The following is an 18,364-nucleotide window of genomic DNA, read 5'->3' as shown; positions in this document are numbered from 1 at the left end:
TATTTAAAGAATTTCCTTTGGTTTTAGATTGTCGCCGTGGTACTTGCTGTGGAAAAAACTTACTACCAGGTCATACTTCTGTAATCGTACAAAATTATGCTCATGGACTGCCATAAAAAAACGATAATATTAAAACAAAATTGAACTGGCATGTTATTTTATGTACCCTTTTACTAGTTTTAGTGGCAAATTAGTAAAGGAAAATATATTTCCCAGCTGTAATACCCACAGACTATGATTAGTCATGTCCGTGGATAGTCCCACATAGATTTTCGAAGAAGTGTTTGTTGTACTAAACAAAATTTACTAAATAATTTATTATGACATCTATCATTAAACAAGTTACATCAGTATAATAATCCCAAAATAGTCTATTTGGGTTCCTTTGATTTAATAATATATATCATAAAATTCATACCCCGTTCATACGACCTTAAAACCTACTTATACCCGAAAGACACAAAAATTTCCCCTATTTTGTTTTTATAACTGTTTTCTCTGTGGCGTATTAATTCAGGCAGTAATAAAACTGCAAGAGATTGGTATTTCCACAATAGGCGAAGAATAGGAGAAGAAAATTTATAAAAATAAACCCTTTTTCTCGGTCCGAAAGAGAGAGAAGGTAGACAGTCCTAGTGACACAATAAACGTAATAGCGGAAATAATAAACATTGCATTGGATGAGGCAAGTATGAAGTTGGGCATAATTTTTTTTTGGATGAATCTGAGCGATTTATCCCGATGAACTCTCTTCCCCACGCCACCATAGAGAGTGAGTGGGCGGGGGAGGGTGTAAGGAAGGTTAATGCTGAAGAATTACTTTTTTAAAGTACCAGAAGCAGGCGAAATATAGTGGAATGACATCCTGTAAGCATTAAAATAATCTTTATATATAATAATTTATTGATATAATATATTCAATAATAACTTTTTTATTAAGTCAGGGGAGCGTTAACAAGAGAATGATAGCAACGCCCTCGTCTCGATCTTATAATACAGGGTCCGTTGTCCCATTGTTGGCCCGATTTGAATTTTGTGCGGAAGACGATGAGCTGTTGTTTTCCACGCAGCATTTCCCGAAAATAACATGTGAGTTAAACGGTAGTGAGGCTTAAATTTCACTCTGATCAGTGAAAATGGCGTGGACTTTTAAGTAAACGGCCATTTTGGCAAGCACATAATTAAATGCTTATTTATCGGGGTAAGGGGTGCACAATTTTGTAATATTTCGAGTCGTGAACGGCGCTGAAATTTACATGAAATACCATGTGAATACATTCCTTTCCACCAAGAATAGAACCGCGGACCTTCCGAGTCACTGCGCAGTTCACTAAGGTCCCTGAATCCAAATGGTATGTATACCGCGGCTCGTTGCGCAGGACGTTATGGCTCATGAAACGGAAAGTCAAAGGTTCGTGGTTCGATTCCCGTTGGAGGGAATTTTTTTTCTCGTTGGTGTACTTATGATTGCTTCTTCGTCTGCCTGACCTTTTCTTCAAGGACCGACACGTGCCCCGTGAAGTTTCCGTCCGACCCGCAGATCATCGAAACAGAGAATTGGGATGATACTTGGACACTTATTTTCTGGTCCCTCCATTGGCCCATGGCTGGTATCTCAATCTCCCTGAGCTGCGCTCCCATCGACAAGTTTCCCGTGCAGTTGTTACTTAGGCCGTTGAAGATGCGCAGCTGTCCTTCTCCAGCGCCGGGAATAACAGCCAAGGATCCCTTTGGGTTGAAGTAAAAACATGGATTAGCGAATATAACCACAGCCACTTCCCGTGGCTATGATACAACTCCCCTTCACCTTACCTACACGCGATGCGAGAAAGTTTAAACAACTTTTGAAAGAGGAATGGAGGATGCTTCCTCAACTTCAAACCAAACACGTAAGCTCTTTAACCCTTGGGCTGCGGGAGTTCACGATTTTAGCTGCCAGTCAGTGCAGAAGAGACCCCCTGTGCAGGAGGCACCCCCTGCCAATAGGGCTGGTCCTGTAGAATTAAGCCCTTGAGCGATCCTTACCGTGTGGGAAAGTGCCCAAGTGCAATGTGTCCAGGTAGTAATCAAGGGCGTACCCAGGATCATAACTAGGGGGAGGAGGGGCGGCAAGCCATGATCTAGGGGAGGGCAAGCAATGATCTAGGGGAGGGGGGGCAAGCCATGGGGTTTTTGAGATTATTTCCTTGAAAAAAGAGTTTTATTTTAGTTACATATCTTATACTAATATATATCCATTTTCGTGGGTTTAGAGAAAATTTGTTGAATACCTTCGTTTCAATTCAGTACTTGATTGATAATTGAGTGATTCAGTACAGATTTTTCTTGAAGACTTTTGCGATTTTTGCTTCTAAGGGGAGGGGGTAGCTGCCCCCACCTGCCCCTCGCTGGGTGCGCCCATGGTAGCAATAACATTTTTGGGTAAATGCCGCAGTCAACGTGCAAAACGTATAAAAACGTTCCCACACTCTTAAAGGTCAAACGATTTTAATTTCCTGCTGGTGAATAATATTAAGGAATTCTTCTCGAGTTTTCAAACAGGTTTATTTGAAATTAAACCAGGTTAGTGTGAGATTGGAAATTCATTCAGTAGCACGCCTTGAAAATGGAAGACAAGTCGTCTTACGAAACGTCGGTCTATACTACTGAATTAACCTGGTAGAGAACCCGAGAAGAATTAGGCAACGTAGGCTCTTTTGCCCTTGAGAAATTTTCCATTACTCCTCATATCCTTTCCCCAATTTCTAAACGCAACTCCCTTTTCACCTCCAAAAACTGTACAGATTTGCATGTATCATCGGTAGTTCCACCTTGAAAATGGGAAAAAAGTCGTCGAAACCTAATAAAAAAATCTGTGGGCCATACAAATGTTTTTCTATCATTATTTTTTCTGCTGTTGTTCTACTCATGTGTACATGCCTTGCCATAATTAATAAATAAACGAATAAATAAATAAAGTGGTAGATGAAAAAAGCCAAGTAAGTTTGAATGTTTACGCTTAAGGCGTCGTGTATTTTCAACTTTTGCAGGTATGGATTGGAGATTAATATATACCTTCAAAAGTTGAAATTACACCTGTTTAAGGACCCTTAAGTCTCTTTTCAAGGTCACTATTGTTTTTTCCCCCAGGCTAATGAAATTGTGTACCGCGAAATTTTTTGGAAGAACTAAGGAGACTGAGTAAGTGGCAGAAACAGATGATGACCAGGAAAGGTAAACTGAGTACCATTCAACGGAGGTCAATATTGGGTGTGGGGGAAAGAGAAAGGTCGTATGCTGAGCTGTCAAGAGAAAACACTTGTGCTTCCGGAGGTGGCAAACATTCACGCCTCCACCAAAACCTCCCGATCCGACATATCACTTTTAATTCATACTCATCATCAAATTTGAATCCTAAAAATTGATTGACTAACGTAAAAATCGTAACGTAAACGTAATCGAAAAAAATATATATGACATAATTGAAAGAAAATTAATTCCCCAGGGCCGTACTCTTTGGTGGGCAGAGGGGGATGAGAAGTTACAATGCTAAAATGCTATTGCTGTTGAGGATTATTCGATGACGAAAAGATAAACATCTCATTTTCTTATGGTGCCTCTGAGGATCTGTAGAGGGTTAATGTCGATTAAGGGGGGCCATCGCGGCGGAAGGGTACTGGTGGTCCGATGTAGACCCTCATAAGACCCTTCCCGCTAGCTCGCATCTTAATCCGCGGGCAGTTGTTAAATGTGTAAATTTATGAACGTTTCAATTTATTTTCATTTAATTATTAACTTCCAACCCACCGAATGCATCGCATATGTTTGCCATTTTACATCGGGGTATTCAACAAATTTAACGATTGTACGTGACATAACGCGTGCAATAACACGCGTTCGAACAACCTATCCAGGCGGGAGTCGAACCCGCGACCTCATGCTAGGCAGGTTAGGAATTTACCCCACCGCCACCGAGGCCAGCAATTTGCAAAGTTTTTTTCATCGCCGTCAAATCAGTATAATCGACACTTGATAGCGATTTGAGTCTTTTAATTGCTCGATCGACTCTTCACGATAAAAATTGAGAATTTTATGTATTTCTTAAGAAATACGCCTCTCAAGACTTGGCAAACGCTACTGAGTAGACAGCAAGATGGGGATATTTTTTGAAACGGTAACTCAAAAGCTTTGGCGCCCTGTTCTATGCTGTTTTGTCCTAAGTTAGTGGCACCGTATATAGAAAGAAGAACATGATATTTTCCTTGCATGTGAAAATAAATAGTTTCTTATAAATATAATCTACATTGAATAAATTCTTCCTCAAAAGTTTATATTGAAAGACGTTTTTTTAACTTTGCGGAAGTGGCTCGAGTAGGAAATAAGATAAGAAAGAAAACCCTCGGGAAATATCGCCCTCTATTAACCGTAGCAGTACCCTCACACTATCGGAAATTAATAATTAGCACGTATTCTGCGAATATCTAAGCAAATATTTAAATCTTCCTTCCGCGGCTATGAATATAAATAAATGTATTTTTCAGGGTTTGCCTCAAAATATTTTATAATGGATCCAAATATTTGCATTGCGTCATCAATATCGTGCCGGAGGCCTAATCGCTTTTGATCGCTTCGTACATATTTTTGGCGATCTTCGATCTATTTGTGAGCTGATTTCCACTTCATGTCAAGCTTCGGATCACCGAAACCCTTAACCACGAATATATTGAAAGAGGATCCACAAGTCGGCCTCTAAATGTGTTGCCACCTACAGCGCATTTGAATGGGTTTACAAGAGTCGCCACTCGTGTCGCTGACGGACAAGTTGATCCGAGTTTCACGGGGAATTAATATTCAAGATTACGATTTAAGAGTTAAGTTAATATAAAATATGACGTGATCTATGAAATTCATTACTTTTAAATGCTATCCCTTGCAATGACAAACTTTATATTTCAGATTATCGGGAAAAAATTGGTTCTCATTGCACTTATAGCCGCGCCGGGGACATTTTTGTAAACCGATTAAAATGCGAACGAAGGGACAACAGAAATCGGCCTTTTTAGAGCATGGAATTGGGCCTCCTTTATGCATTCATTTATATCTACATAATACCCTACGAACCACCTCTAGGATGTTTGGCAGGGGGTGACCATGCATTCCGCTTGCCCTCAACATAAAATCGTGAATGCTAAGCATGGGAGCTCTGGGCACTGCGTGAATAATGAGTAAGTGGTTGGTTGGTATTTGGAGTAGGCGATCGACAGCTGAGGTCATTTGCGCCGTGAGGGAAGGTTATGGTAGGAAGGGTGGAGAGAAACCCGGCGTCGGCATTAGCCTGCTCTTAACGAAAGGCGCTAAAAGGACCAAGGCTTAACCTCCCATCCGACGGACGGAGTGTTGTCCTTGAAATGCCCTCCACATATCATTCAAGCAGGGATCGGGCAGTCCCTGAAATTTCTCTGCAACCACCGGGATTTGAACCCGAGCCCGCCGGGTGGGAAGCCAACACTCAAGCCACCACACCTACCCGATATCCCATGATGAGTAAATTTTCCTCCGTTTGTTTTCGTGGAACTTACCTCAATCTGTAGATCCACCAGCCCAGACAAAGCGAATGCCACTCCAGCAAGGCATCCGCCGACGAATATTCTGGGGATGGACGTCGTCAGCAGACGGCATTTTGCGAAAAGCGGATAAATCACCGTTTCAAACAGCGGGATGAAAGCCAAAATCAACAGCGGGTTGACCACTTGCATTTGATCGGGTGCCAGAGTGAAGCTACCCATCACACCATCCATTTGAAGGGCTTGGAAAGTCCATCGGGATCCCTGGATGGAGTAGCAATTATCATAAGCGTCTCACAAAAAAGCATTTTGAGTCTTTTCAACGATCGTGAAAGGTAATGCTAAATCCATAAGAAATTCACGTCCACGTCAATAATTATTACGTTGATTCTCGGCCAGTGACACATCCTGAGAGGAGCTATGGGGGGAGGGCTACAGCCCCCCTCCTTGGGTATCCAATTTACACTAGATAAAGTGGTAATTTAGTTCAGTTGTCGAATAAAGGAGAGCCCACTGTCCCAATCCTGGATCTGCTGCTGTTCTCGGCCATGAGGAAAATTTAATTTCTGAGACACTTTTATTCTTTCATTAATCATAAACACCTCCTATTATGAATTATAATTATCTTTATATTAGTATTGAGAATATTGATTGCCAATCCACAACTAGCGGAACGGTTCTGGCATGGACAGTTCGATGATCCTAAAACAATTTTAAAAATTCCTTTTGGATGGCTACTTCAACAACGAGAACGAAAATAAGGAGCTGTAGCTTTGGTCAAGGGTATGTCGTCTGTGACTTAATTTATCCCTCTAAGTATTTATTATTAATTGAGAATTACAGGCATTAGTTGACGTCAAATGGAATAACATACCTGCTGGTCGAAAAGAGCCCAAAAAAAAGGCAAAGGGACAAAAAGTGCCAGAACCTTGAATGCACTCTTTGTGTCGTCGATTAGCTTCTGATCAAATTTATCTGAGGCATAATCAAGCCAGTGGTCTTTTTTAGGCCCTTTGTGCTTGATCCTATTCACAACTGCATGCTGGAATAAAAATATTGCTCACATTATATATATGCCAGTAATTCAATGGATAAATCATCGCGCCTGAAAATCTGCATTTTTGAATGCAAATTTGCAAAATATACATCCATAATCGGATATGTCATTTATTTAAGCATTTATCGAAAATGTCGTATCTCCATGGATAATGAATGGTTACTTACGTTCATGAGTTTGCAGAGCTGAAGTAGTAAGTTTCCCTCTGGCTTTTTGATGACGTACATGGATTTTCCAAGCAAAAATAATGCTGCAATTAAAAATAATTATCTCAAATATGATTCATAGGTATATATATTTCTCATCTTACTCAATAAAAAATTGCCTTATCAACTTTTAAAGCAAGTTGGACAAAACAATGAACTGAAACCAATTCGGAGAAATGGATTGTAACTTAGTGGAGTTGCCTTTTATTGCAACATTTAATAGTTATATTGATGGAATATCGTATAATATTTCCCGATATTCATTCCCTTGAGTACAGCAATTAAAAGTATTTATGGAGCAAATCGATCAATCCTTTCGTTAATTTTATCCTTAGCTGATACGAATTTTACAGATAGAAAGACGAAAATTTGAAGAAAAGTATTCACTGTACTGTTTGAATGTATGTGGTCCGCAGATAGTGTTCACGCAATTTTTCAAGAATTAGTTTAACAAATTATAGATATGTATTTTATGATTAGTCAAATGAAAAAGATAAGATACCTTAGTGTGACTCGTACATGAAGATAGATATTGAGCGGGAGCATGAATACTAAAACGGGAGAAGAATACTTCTGTGATTGGGTAGGATATTGTGATGCAAAAAAAGCCCGGAAGACTTAAATATCATGACGCTAATTTTAGCAATGGTACAGAACATAGAAGAACGTTTGTAATTTTTTTTTTTTTATGCATCTCAAATATAAATTTTCGATACGCTAGTATTCATTATATTATTAACAAATTGGTTTATAAAAAACTCCTGGGACTGAATGTACGAATTGTAATTGATTTTTGCGAAAGATAAGTATTTTTTGCCATGAATATTAATAGCAATGTTTTTGGCACCACTCAGGAGGTAGGCTTTGAATTTCCCTTCCTTCCCTATTTTCAATTTCCCTCTCCTTTGTTGGGCGCAATGCGACTGTTTTTTGTTTACTTCTTCATTCAAATGTTTTGAGATTTGTCGTCTGCTCAGGGCATATCCGTCGATGGTGAAGGAGAGTGCAGTGCGCCTTTGGATTGGCAAGTGAGCCGCTGGCCTCGGGCGAACGCCGGCCGGCATCAATACGGTAGCAAGTTTAGCGCCCTATCCTCGTTCTCTACTTGTGCTTATTCTCGTTATGATGTTTTTTTTTGCTCTCCCCATCACCTTTATTTCTTTATTTTATACCTTAATTGTATAGGCTTGCCTCCATATAAACAATTTTCGTTGTAGCAGTAAACGCTCCGTGTATGTAATGTACTTTGGTACTAATTGTAATTGCCATGTCTTATAAAAAATTCTTAATTTAATCGGTCAGTGCCCCCCAAGCGCGTTTCATTTTCTTCGGCGTCATGTTCAGTTGTGAAAAATACCTTCTTCTTGCTCATGTACAGTCATACTCAAAAGTATTGCAATGAATTGATCAGTGCTACTTTCGCCACAGTTTGGACATGGAATTTCGGTGTTTTCCATTGTACCAGTAGAAGGGAAATTTGAACAACATTCCCGTCTCCCGATATATTTTTATTGCTACATCATTTAAGGGAAATGTATAAGGGACATGTAAACAGTATTTAATATCACATAAATTGTGCAGCTCATGCTAGAAAATAAATCCACCTCCAAAACTTCAATTTACTTTTTTTCGTAAATTGTCCGATCAGTCGGAGTATGATATCTTTCAATGAACGCTGTAGTTTTTCAATGAGTAATAACGAACATAACATATATATAAATATCTACCGCAATATCACTGCAAATAATGTCACTACGTGTTAAAATTCAGTTTGATTTAATGACGATAGAAGACTGGCTCGTTCCCTTGCATGACTTAGGGAAGCTCGTAATGAGACACCATGCGAATCAGTGAGTGAGCTGGCATAGTGGTAAAGCATTTGCCACGGTAGCAATATGAATTCGGTTATTCGAACCTCTCCGAAGAAATTTTTCTCAGAGACTTGTGATGGCAGTAACATATTTCTCTTATCCACTTTAACGCATATCAATCACTGCTGTCGTTATAAAATTTTGAATGGTGAAAATTCATTTTGTTTTCCACGGATATCATTATTCGTTTTTATGGATATCTCATTTTGCGAAGAAAGTGGAAAATATTTCAGTCAGGTATTCTTCTCTATCAAGTCACCCGAATATTCTATGGTTTAAAATAATGTTTAGACTCCCATAAGACCCACTTAACTGATGGAGCCGGGTCGGTAAAAGCTTGGAAGGCTGACACATGAAGGTTGGCCACCTGCATCCTTCACCTACACGGCACCTAGGGCCGAGGAGGACGGATGCGGACGCGAATGAGTTACCGAAGCTGAAGTCAAACTCCAGGAACAAATACCCTATCGAAGTTAAGATAAGCGGATGGAATACACTGAGTTAACTCACGTACCCTTAGACGTTGGGCCGTCGGAGTGTTTTCTTTCGGGCTCCGAGAGTAGGTTCTTTTCTATCTTTAGATTCACATTTGGACTCACCGTTTACCTCTCACTAATAGGTGGCTCCATAGCCGGGTTGTGAACTTTAAATGGCGAAAATTCATCTAGTTTTCCGCGGAAATCGTTATTCACTCGAGGAAGAGTTCTTTCTGAATTCACCATGAAGACGATGGCAGACTTCGCCCTCGAAGCGTCGGTGCTGAAAAACCCTTTGACCCGGCTGGAAACCCGAGAACTCTTCCTCCAGTCTATTCGCCGGGAAAACCTTAGACCTTACGTTATTTACTCGTCTCGACATCTCATTTCACAATGAATCTGGAAAATATGTCAGGCATTTAAGGAGTTTTAGGTATTCTTCTGTATCAAGTCCTCTGTCGCATCACCCGAATCTACGCCTTTCGCTACGATTGCGACTGCTGTCTTACACGCTGCCTGTCGTACGTAGCAACAAAAATATTGCCGGAGATGGCAATGCCGTTCAAATTTCCCTCCCTCCGGTGCAACAATAAATGACGCAACTCCATTTCCAAACGGCAGCGAAAGTGGCGCCCCTCAATCCGTAGCAATACTTTTGAATTCGACTTCACAAACACCCTGTCGATCTGGAGACTGCGATGAAGAAAATACAGGTTATGGTAATATGGTAATATGGTAATGTTGAAATATACAGGTTATGGTAATAATACGTTTCAAGTGATTGTACCAAAAGAATTCAACAAAATACCAAACAGTTTAACTACATTAACTACTAGACATGAAGTCAAGACAAAAATAAAAAAATGGTTGTTGGAAGAACGATAGGTAAAATATTTATGTGATGTATTGCATTAAATGTTTAAAAAAGTTCTAAATTACATATCATAATTGAATATATGTACCAGTATGCTTACATAGGTATACAATTGAAAAAAAAGTCATGTGTGTATTTTATGTATGTAATTAGGAATAAGTGTATGTTTGATGATCAATGGTTAAAAATTATTGTTAATATGTTGTTGAAATATCTGTTAATTGGTTTTTGGAAAATGAAAAAGAAGGTAAATGAAATCGAGTGACCGTTTTTCTAATGTATGTTATTATCCTTGAAAGCAATATATAAATATAAAAAATGTATATAAATGTATTAGATACTGGTATACTAATGTATATGAATATCAATTGAAGGCTAGTTCGCATGTGTATGTATGCTTGCATTAGTTGGGAAAATGTATCTGTATTATACAAATGCTGTCATATATTTTTGTGATGTATTGGAACCCGCTGACAAGTCATTGAGACTTAGCGGGGCCTAGATTGTTATATGTTAAAAGACATGATGGAATATGTATATATTGTTATTAATAAACTATATTATATACTTAAGAAACAAAAAAAAAGAGGTTGAGCGTGCAAATGCTTTCGCCGAGTGTGAATAAATGGGCGATTTTACCGAGGGAGATGACCATGAAGATGGCGGGCACTCCGAATGCGAGCGAGTAGCATGAGTCCTCGCCCAGGCACTTGACGTCCTGCCGCAGGACGGGAGTCAGGAACGTGGAGATGAGGCTGCCCGAGTTGATGGCGAAGTAGAAGATGGAGAAAAACTGCTTCTGCTGTTTCTCCTGCTCCGGCAGCACGAACTGATCGCCTCCGAACGACGACACGCACGGTTTGATGCCTCCCGTGCCAAGCGCGATGAGGACGAGCCCAATCATTGTCATGGCCCTGCATCAGAGGCAAAGATTATCGAAACCCACTCTCTCCGCTGAATACTCCAAAAGTATATTGTATCATACATAGCACGATGATGTGAATATTATTAATATTAAATGTATAAATAATTAGGAGACTAATTTCTTGAGGCGTAGGTTAAACCTTAATTAATATTAGTTCAATGAGGTATTGCACTGGAGAAAATAAATTCAGTGAAAACGTTACAATGCCTTATTCTAATAATTCCAAAACTGATTCATTATAATCGTGGGCCAAACATTCATTTATTTTGTATTTGAGTCGGGAAATGTATCCTTCCTGTCACATATTCACTGTTCATCAGGACTGTCCAATCTTCTGCCCTGAAGATTGGACGGAGGAAGAGGATATAATATTTTCGAAACGTCAGCAGCAATATCAAAAATTACCCGATGGGAAACCCGAATAGTCTTCCAAGATTATTAGTCACTTAAAACTCGGAGATGTTGGCTTTGATATCACCTGAAAGGCTCCTGGGAGGAATTTATTATTAAAGTATTCTACCGATTAAGGTAGGTTTCCATGGAGAGCTTGAGAAGGAATCCTGGAGCTTCCCCTTCCATCATGCGCATCCCTCTTCAGTGCACCATAAGACCTAATACCTTTCATTCTATCCAAGGGAAAGGTGGGAGGAATTATGTGATCGAAATAGATCTACTTGAGCTGGGAAATAGCGCATCTGTTTCAAGTAGATTTATTTTTTGGGCAATCCTAAGGTGTGAGTGACGGAGAGGTTAACCTCACTTACTTTGTGTCCGGCTTAGAGGGTTTTTAAGTCTTCTCCACTAAAAAATCTTCTGCCTTGGTACACTAGTGGCTAGGTCCAAGGTTTGCGCCTAATATTGTTCCGCGTGCTGACAGATTTCTTACTGTGGGACTAGTTATATTATACATTCATTTGCCATTTATTACTCACGCTATTTCATTTCGTTTTTCTTCTTTTGCTTCGTGAAGCTTCTGCAAATTTTAGCTCCGATGACTGTACATAAACTAAAGTCGAACTTTGATAAGTGGAAGTTCAAGGGACCGGCATTGTTTCTCGCTTAAAGAGGTTTCTCTCTTACAAAGGTTCCGGAGTGAGCTATCTCACTTAAGCCTGAATCACGCAATCTTTTTTTTCGTCATTTTCGAGTGATCACTCGGAAATGATCGTCGCGCGCAATTATTTCCGCAATCACTCGTATGATGAGGATTCCCATCATTCTTTTTCATCACTAGTCTGGTCCCTTTTTCCGTCGCTGAAACCGTCACTGAAACACCATAACAGCCAATCAGAACGCATGCCCATATGGAGCGATTGCAGCTCAACGTTTGACAATCATGGGAACGACATACGTAAACTTAAACACGTTATATATTTTCGTGATGCGGGTCCTATGACAACGAGCTCTGATAAATAAATAAAGTAATGTATAAATAATGTGAATAATAATGTGAATAATAATGTGAAAGTTATGTGTAATAATGTGAAAACTAAATAAATAAAGCTGCGAGCTTTCGGAAATGATGCGAGAAGCGTCAACGGGAGGGACCGTGTGATTCAGAAAAATGATCACTCAAGCGATCACTTTTCCGGTCGCGAAAAGCGATCGCTCTAGTGATCACTAAGAGGGAAGGAACAAATGATCATATGATTCAGGATTTATAGAGATACAAATAAGGAAGTGAGGGGAAGAGAGTGTAGGTAATCCAAAATTATATACTTATTATGTATCTAATAGGGTATTATCCTTTATCAAAGAAAACGAAAGGCATTGATTGCTATTCGTTACCCACCATTAGTGTATACATAATATACAAATTACTTGGTTTTTGAAATCCCAGTTTAGACGAATGTTAATTGCCAATTTGAACCTCATTTGAAAAAGGCCAGATTGGCGTCCATGTGATGTCACTCCACGTGACGTCACAAGGACCTAGATTTTATACGAGTAGATAGGAGTTTTACATCGTCTGAGGTTACCAATGCATGCATGAGGCACAGATCTCAGGGAAACATCTCTTAATAATCACCTATTAAAATAGCCTATGGTCGGAAAGTTACCTTCGTTTGATAGGGTATTAATTATCCTTACTTAAGCCAAGCGCTACCTGCTAGCAGGGTACTCTGCTACCTGCTAGCAGCCAGCATCGCAGCGTCACACAATATCCTCGCCCCAAGGTCACCTCACACGACCGAAGCGGGAACCAGAATGACACAAGTGCTTTTCCCAGCATTCATACTTAGCCGTCGCGTTTTCGCGCGCTAGAAAGTTTTCGCTTTTTATTTGATCGCGAAAAAAAGATATCGTCATATAAAAATCTAAAAGCGTAAAATATGTACTCCAGGAGTAATAATCTTTCGATTTACGCAATAAAAACATAGGAAACCACCCTATTATCTATAAACTTTAAATTATATACAACGTTTATTTAAAGCTATCAGTTGAATTATTTTGATATTCTCTTCACGTATTATTAATATGTTTTTTGATCTCGTTTATCTTATCAAAAATATATTGTTACATTTTTGAAACGACTATATACAACAGCTTATCTCGATTCACTGGATTTGAAGATCCAACAATGTAAACTTTAGAAATTTTCTTCGAAAAAATATACCACCGTCTTTCTCTATTAACTTCCGTCAAAGTGTGTGTTAGGAATTTATAGGGTCATGAAGAATGTGTTACCTTCAATTCAACGTCATCTAAAATTATACAAATCCAATGTTTGAATGCGACATAGTTTTCCTGTCATTCCATTTTGAGTCGGCAGGCGATCACTTATTTCCCTATCTTAAGTCGGCCAAAAAATCTCTCACTCCTAGAAGTTTCTAAATTCTCACTTCTTACTTGTCTACTTCTCGTTTATTGATGTTTGATTGTATTTTTATTCTCGTGTAACAAGTCTCACACGTGTAAGTGTTTCTTTCGTTATGTTCTGAGGTTATTCCAAACTTAAAGTTTAAATTACCCGATATAAGCTCAATGGCCAATATACTCACGTTGCCGCACTTCGGAGATCAGGCGTCGCCCCAACTGACATCACTATGTTACCAATGATGTAAATGATGGAGACGTAGAAGATGGTCCTGTAATTGGAATGGAAATTCATGGTGTTATCTAACAGGTTAGCAAGACCATGACGTTATGAAAACCGAGGAATGAAAATTAAAGAGCGGATCTGATTTATTTGTTCATAAAACTAATGGACGTTCCCATTCAGCAATGCAACACCAATCAAAGTTCAGATGTCACATAAGTGAGGACAGTTTCTCCAGCGTCTGGCGTCTTCAGGTCAGAAGCCAGACAGCAGGCCAGCAGGATGGCTGGAAAAACTGTCCTCACTTATGGACATCTGAACGCGGAGGAACGCCCCGAAGCCAAGACTCATATGAAGAAACGCAGCGCAAACCTCAGATCAAATCAATCAAAGTGTTTTCTGAATGCCCAAATTTCATTCTGAACTGAGAAATTAAAAAGCTCTTGTTAACAAAAATGTGCTGAAATTTATAGAGAAAATATCGGTCCCAACGGTGAAGTGCTCGATCCGCTAGCTATTAAATTTGTAACGAGGATGTTGCAAGTTTTCAACTGTTCTTAAGATTTCATTTTAGGTGAAATCGAACGCACCTGAATGGTCGAGACGCTGTAATTTGGAAAAATAAGTCAGGCTTTGTCTCATTTTCATAGGTCGAAGATGCATAATATTATTACGTTGAATTTATACATCATAAAAATTATCACTATTTTATTCGGGGGGAATTTAAGAGGTTTTAAGAATTTATTATCAGTCTTTGGTGACAGCTTCTGCGCTGATAAGTCCACTAATTGCTGTGATTTTTCTTTTGGAGGATGTCAGGATAGTTTACTGACCAAAAATCGTCAGCGTCGACAGTTAAGGAGGGGCAAACTCGTTGGTGATCCAGGGGAGGGTCTACCAACTAGTGGCCTGCAAGTGAATGCAAAACCCGAACCCTCCTTGTACCCTTTCCCCTTGGCCGTATGAGTTCGTGTTCGGAGACAACCGGATTAAGGCCAACCGTGATCGTTCGCCCGGAATTCGTATTTCTACCCGGCGTTCGACTCTCTGCCGCCGCAATAACACCTTCAGTAAGAAACGTGGAGTAAAAGAGCCCGCGAAACGGTTTTCCTTGGAACGAATGCTTTTCTGCCTGTGAACTGCTTGGCGGTAACGCGAATGAACGCCTCAGTTTGCCGGCATTAGATCTCTGAGGTAGTTAGACACCTTCGGATATATCCGCGAAAAGCAGAGGGGAACGTTCAGGATGTACCCTCCCCCCTCTATTTCTCTATATATATCGCACACTCTCAACAAGGTGGCCACAAAGAGTTCGTTTTCGCGACCGCTTGCAGGCTTCTTATCACCAACATTATTCGATGAGAAAAAATTCCCTAGGACGGGGAATGGAACCACGGACCTTTGGCTTTCCGGGCTACTGCGCAAACCACTACACTATCCAGGTTCCTGAATTCCCTTTGCATTTGCACCGAGCAGTAGCGTAACTATGGGGGGGATGAGGGGATGGATTCCCCCCCCCCCCCAAAGCCTCAGAGAAATGAAAAAGTTATTTTAAACTATTGTCTAGTTTTGCAAATTATTAACTTCATCTCCTTTAGGCTAAATTTTTAGTGCCAAAATGATGAAAAATTTATATCCAGGCGTGTAAATTTTCAAAAATTTTCCCGGACCCCTCGTTGCCTCTGGAGGGGGGGTTGCCACCCCAGGCCATCCCATGCCCCCTCCAAAGCATATTCCTAGTTACGCCACTGGCATCGAGGTTCATGGTTCTAGATGCTGGGCCGTTGAGGTCCATCCAAGATGGCAACGTGAGTGAGAGGGGACTTCAATGACATGACCCTCATACGTGCGCTTAAGCGCGCACGGATGTAATGTGTGATACTTCAATTCTGTCGAGTGGTGAAATTCAAATGAATTGCCGTGGGAAAAAATGACAATTCTCAAGGAAGTTCTTACGGATGTCACCGTCGCGGCAGGATTGAAATATTACACACAGGGTTGGATGTTGAGTCGTCGTACCTGAAGCGTCCGAGAAGGCTGTCAGCTATCATGGCGCCTAGGAGAGGGGTGAAGTATGTGACCAGGACGAAGGCGTGGTAGATGACGGTCGCATCGTTCTCCGAGAAGCTGAGGATGTTGCTCAGGTATATCGCCAATATAGCTGCGGAGATTAAATACAAAATTTTTATTCATCATCATCATCAACAGGCATCAATTGGTTTGACGTTGCCTTCCACTCAGTTCTCCTATCGTCCAAACTTTTAACCACGATTATTGCAAAAGAGGATCCTCTAGTCTTCCTTTAAATGTGTTGTCACCCACCGCGCATTTGAATCCACGTTTACAAAAGTCGCCACTCGTGTCGCTGACAGACAAATTGATCCGAGTTTCACGGGGAAATAAGTTATGATTAGGGGTGTTAATCGAAATTTATGCACATGATGATGTAACCAACCAAGCTCATGACTTTATAATGCTATTCCTCGTAATTAAAAACTTTATAATGCAAAATTTCATCGCACTCATCTCCGCGCCGCGGACAATTTTGAAAACAGATTAAAATGCGACCGAAGTGGGAACAGAAATCAACTTTCTATTTGAGCCTCCTCTATGCAGTCCCCTTGCTTTTAACACCCGCATAAGTCTTCTGCTTTACATCGTTGATCACCTATGCTCTATGTTTCTCATCTATATTATACCCTATTCGTCCTTCCCTTCCACCTGTCCATCGGCGATCATTTTCACTAGACCCTTGTGTCTCATTATGTCACCAATTAAATTGTCATGTCTCCTACCCAAGGTCTTCAAAAGACTTCTCCTCTCTCCTAATATTCTTAGAACATCCGCAATACTCACACGATACATCCATTTGATCTTCATCATTCTTCTTTAACATTCGTATATAGATATATCCATTTGATCTTCATCATTCACCACATTTCGAAAGATTCCAACCTTGATAGCATAAATTCATGTTGGGTCATCGGACTAGGAATTCTTAAACCAGACTTTGCTGTTTGGTTCATGTTTTCTAAGGATGAATCAGGAAATTGCTTTCCGACAAACACAGATCATTTCCTATCCGGAATTCTTCTCTTCAATAAACTGATAATTTTGTAAGGGCTTCCACCCATAATATTCCAAGGATACGTAGCCAGATCAGGTACGAGCAAATTTTTTCTTAATGTACTAATAAATAACTTGGTCGATTGAAAGGTGCATCCAATCACCTGTTTAATTGATAAAAATAAATAATTTAATTCAATCGCAACAAGCTAACATTTGAATATTCTATAGATTGGAAAATGAGCGGTTAATAACCATTAAATCGATTAAAAATATAACTCAACCATCAATTAAATGTATATTCTGGTCACAATAATCAAAATACTCATTTTTCTGTCCCTGATTTTGCTGCTGAGAATTATTTTTTGGCCGATATAGCAAATTTAAAAAATATATCAGTGCGATACCCTCTGATGGCAAAATTGAATGGGAATGGTTTTTAAATAGTGCTACACAAAGTTACGATCCATAAAAGCGGAAATATTTTGTAAAAAAAATATAGTTTCCCGCGTAATTCAGAGCATATGTTTGATATTTAACATAATGAAAAATACTTGAGTATTTATACGCTTTATTATCCCAATAGACCCAGATTTCGGCTTATAATGCCATTTTCAAGTTTCACATGTCATTTTGAAAGGCCATACCTTGAAAATGGCATTATGTGCCGAAACTGGGATTGATCGGAATATATAAGTGTGAAAATAGACAAGTACTTCATATTATTTTCATTGTGGGAATAATTGTAGTGTATTTTATTGGAATCGTTCGAGGTGTGTGTGTGTGTGTGTGTGGAGGTGAATGAAGAAATTGAGGTGGTCTTAGAGGACGAGGTGCGAGTCAGCGGTGGTTGAGGAGGGGTAATTGGGGGAGGGGGAGAGGGTGTGTGAATGGTGCGAGTGGTGAGCGGTGAGGGGGGTGCCGAAACAAATCAGCGAAAGAGGAAGGGGTTTCCGGTTAGCGAACGGAAGCGGTAGAGAGAGAAAGAGAGAGAACGGACACGGCACACGGGTGGAATACAGAAAGGAAACACGCTTTCTGCTGAATGAAATGAGGCAAATTCAATGCGAGAAGGCGGCCAAGCGGGATTAATTAGTAAAAATGTCAATGAAAAGCCTATTCTAATCAATTGGCACCCTCAAATCTCAATTTATATGCTTAAATACTTAATTTAATTTAATAATTATGGTAATTACTTGACTAGAAATTAGTTTGTAAATCACACAAATAATACCAAATATGACGTTTCTATAATCATTATTTTATAGGTTAGTGAAATTAATTATTCTTTCGAGTAGTTATAAGC

At 39.7% G+C, this 18,364-nt stretch overlaps 1 protein-coding gene across 1 annotated transcript in view; it reads right to left on the bottom strand.

Annotated features, from left to right (window-relative positions):
- Nucleotides 1-18,364, bottom strand: part of LOC124157316 (solute carrier family 15 member 2-like) — a 53,716-nt gene that overhangs the window by 15,674 nt on the left and 19,678 nt on the right. Inside the window, exons 4-10 of the mRNA XM_046531944.1 lie at nucleotides 16,012-16,153; nucleotides 13,955-14,041; nucleotides 10,667-10,941; nucleotides 6,768-6,850; nucleotides 6,418-6,585; nucleotides 5,559-5,807; nucleotides 1,489-1,728 (exon numbers count right to left, since the gene is read on the bottom strand). Coding sequence (XP_046387900.1) covers nucleotides 1,489-1,728; nucleotides 5,559-5,807; nucleotides 6,418-6,585; nucleotides 6,768-6,850; nucleotides 10,667-10,941; nucleotides 13,955-14,041; nucleotides 16,012-16,153 — 1,244 coding nt within the window. The remainder of the gene's footprint in view (nucleotides 1-1,488; nucleotides 1,729-5,558; nucleotides 5,808-6,417; nucleotides 6,586-6,767; nucleotides 6,851-10,666; nucleotides 10,942-13,954; nucleotides 14,042-16,011; nucleotides 16,154-18,364) is intronic.

Source organism: Ischnura elegans, chromosome 1, assembly GCF_921293095.1.
Source record: "Ischnura elegans chromosome 1, ioIscEleg1.1, whole genome shotgun sequence".
Lineage (NCBI taxonomy): Eukaryota > Metazoa > Arthropoda > Insecta > Odonata > Coenagrionidae > Ischnura > Ischnura elegans.
The sequence above is the reverse complement of the archived record's forward strand: the minus strand, read 5'-3'. Positions and strand labels throughout refer to the sequence as shown.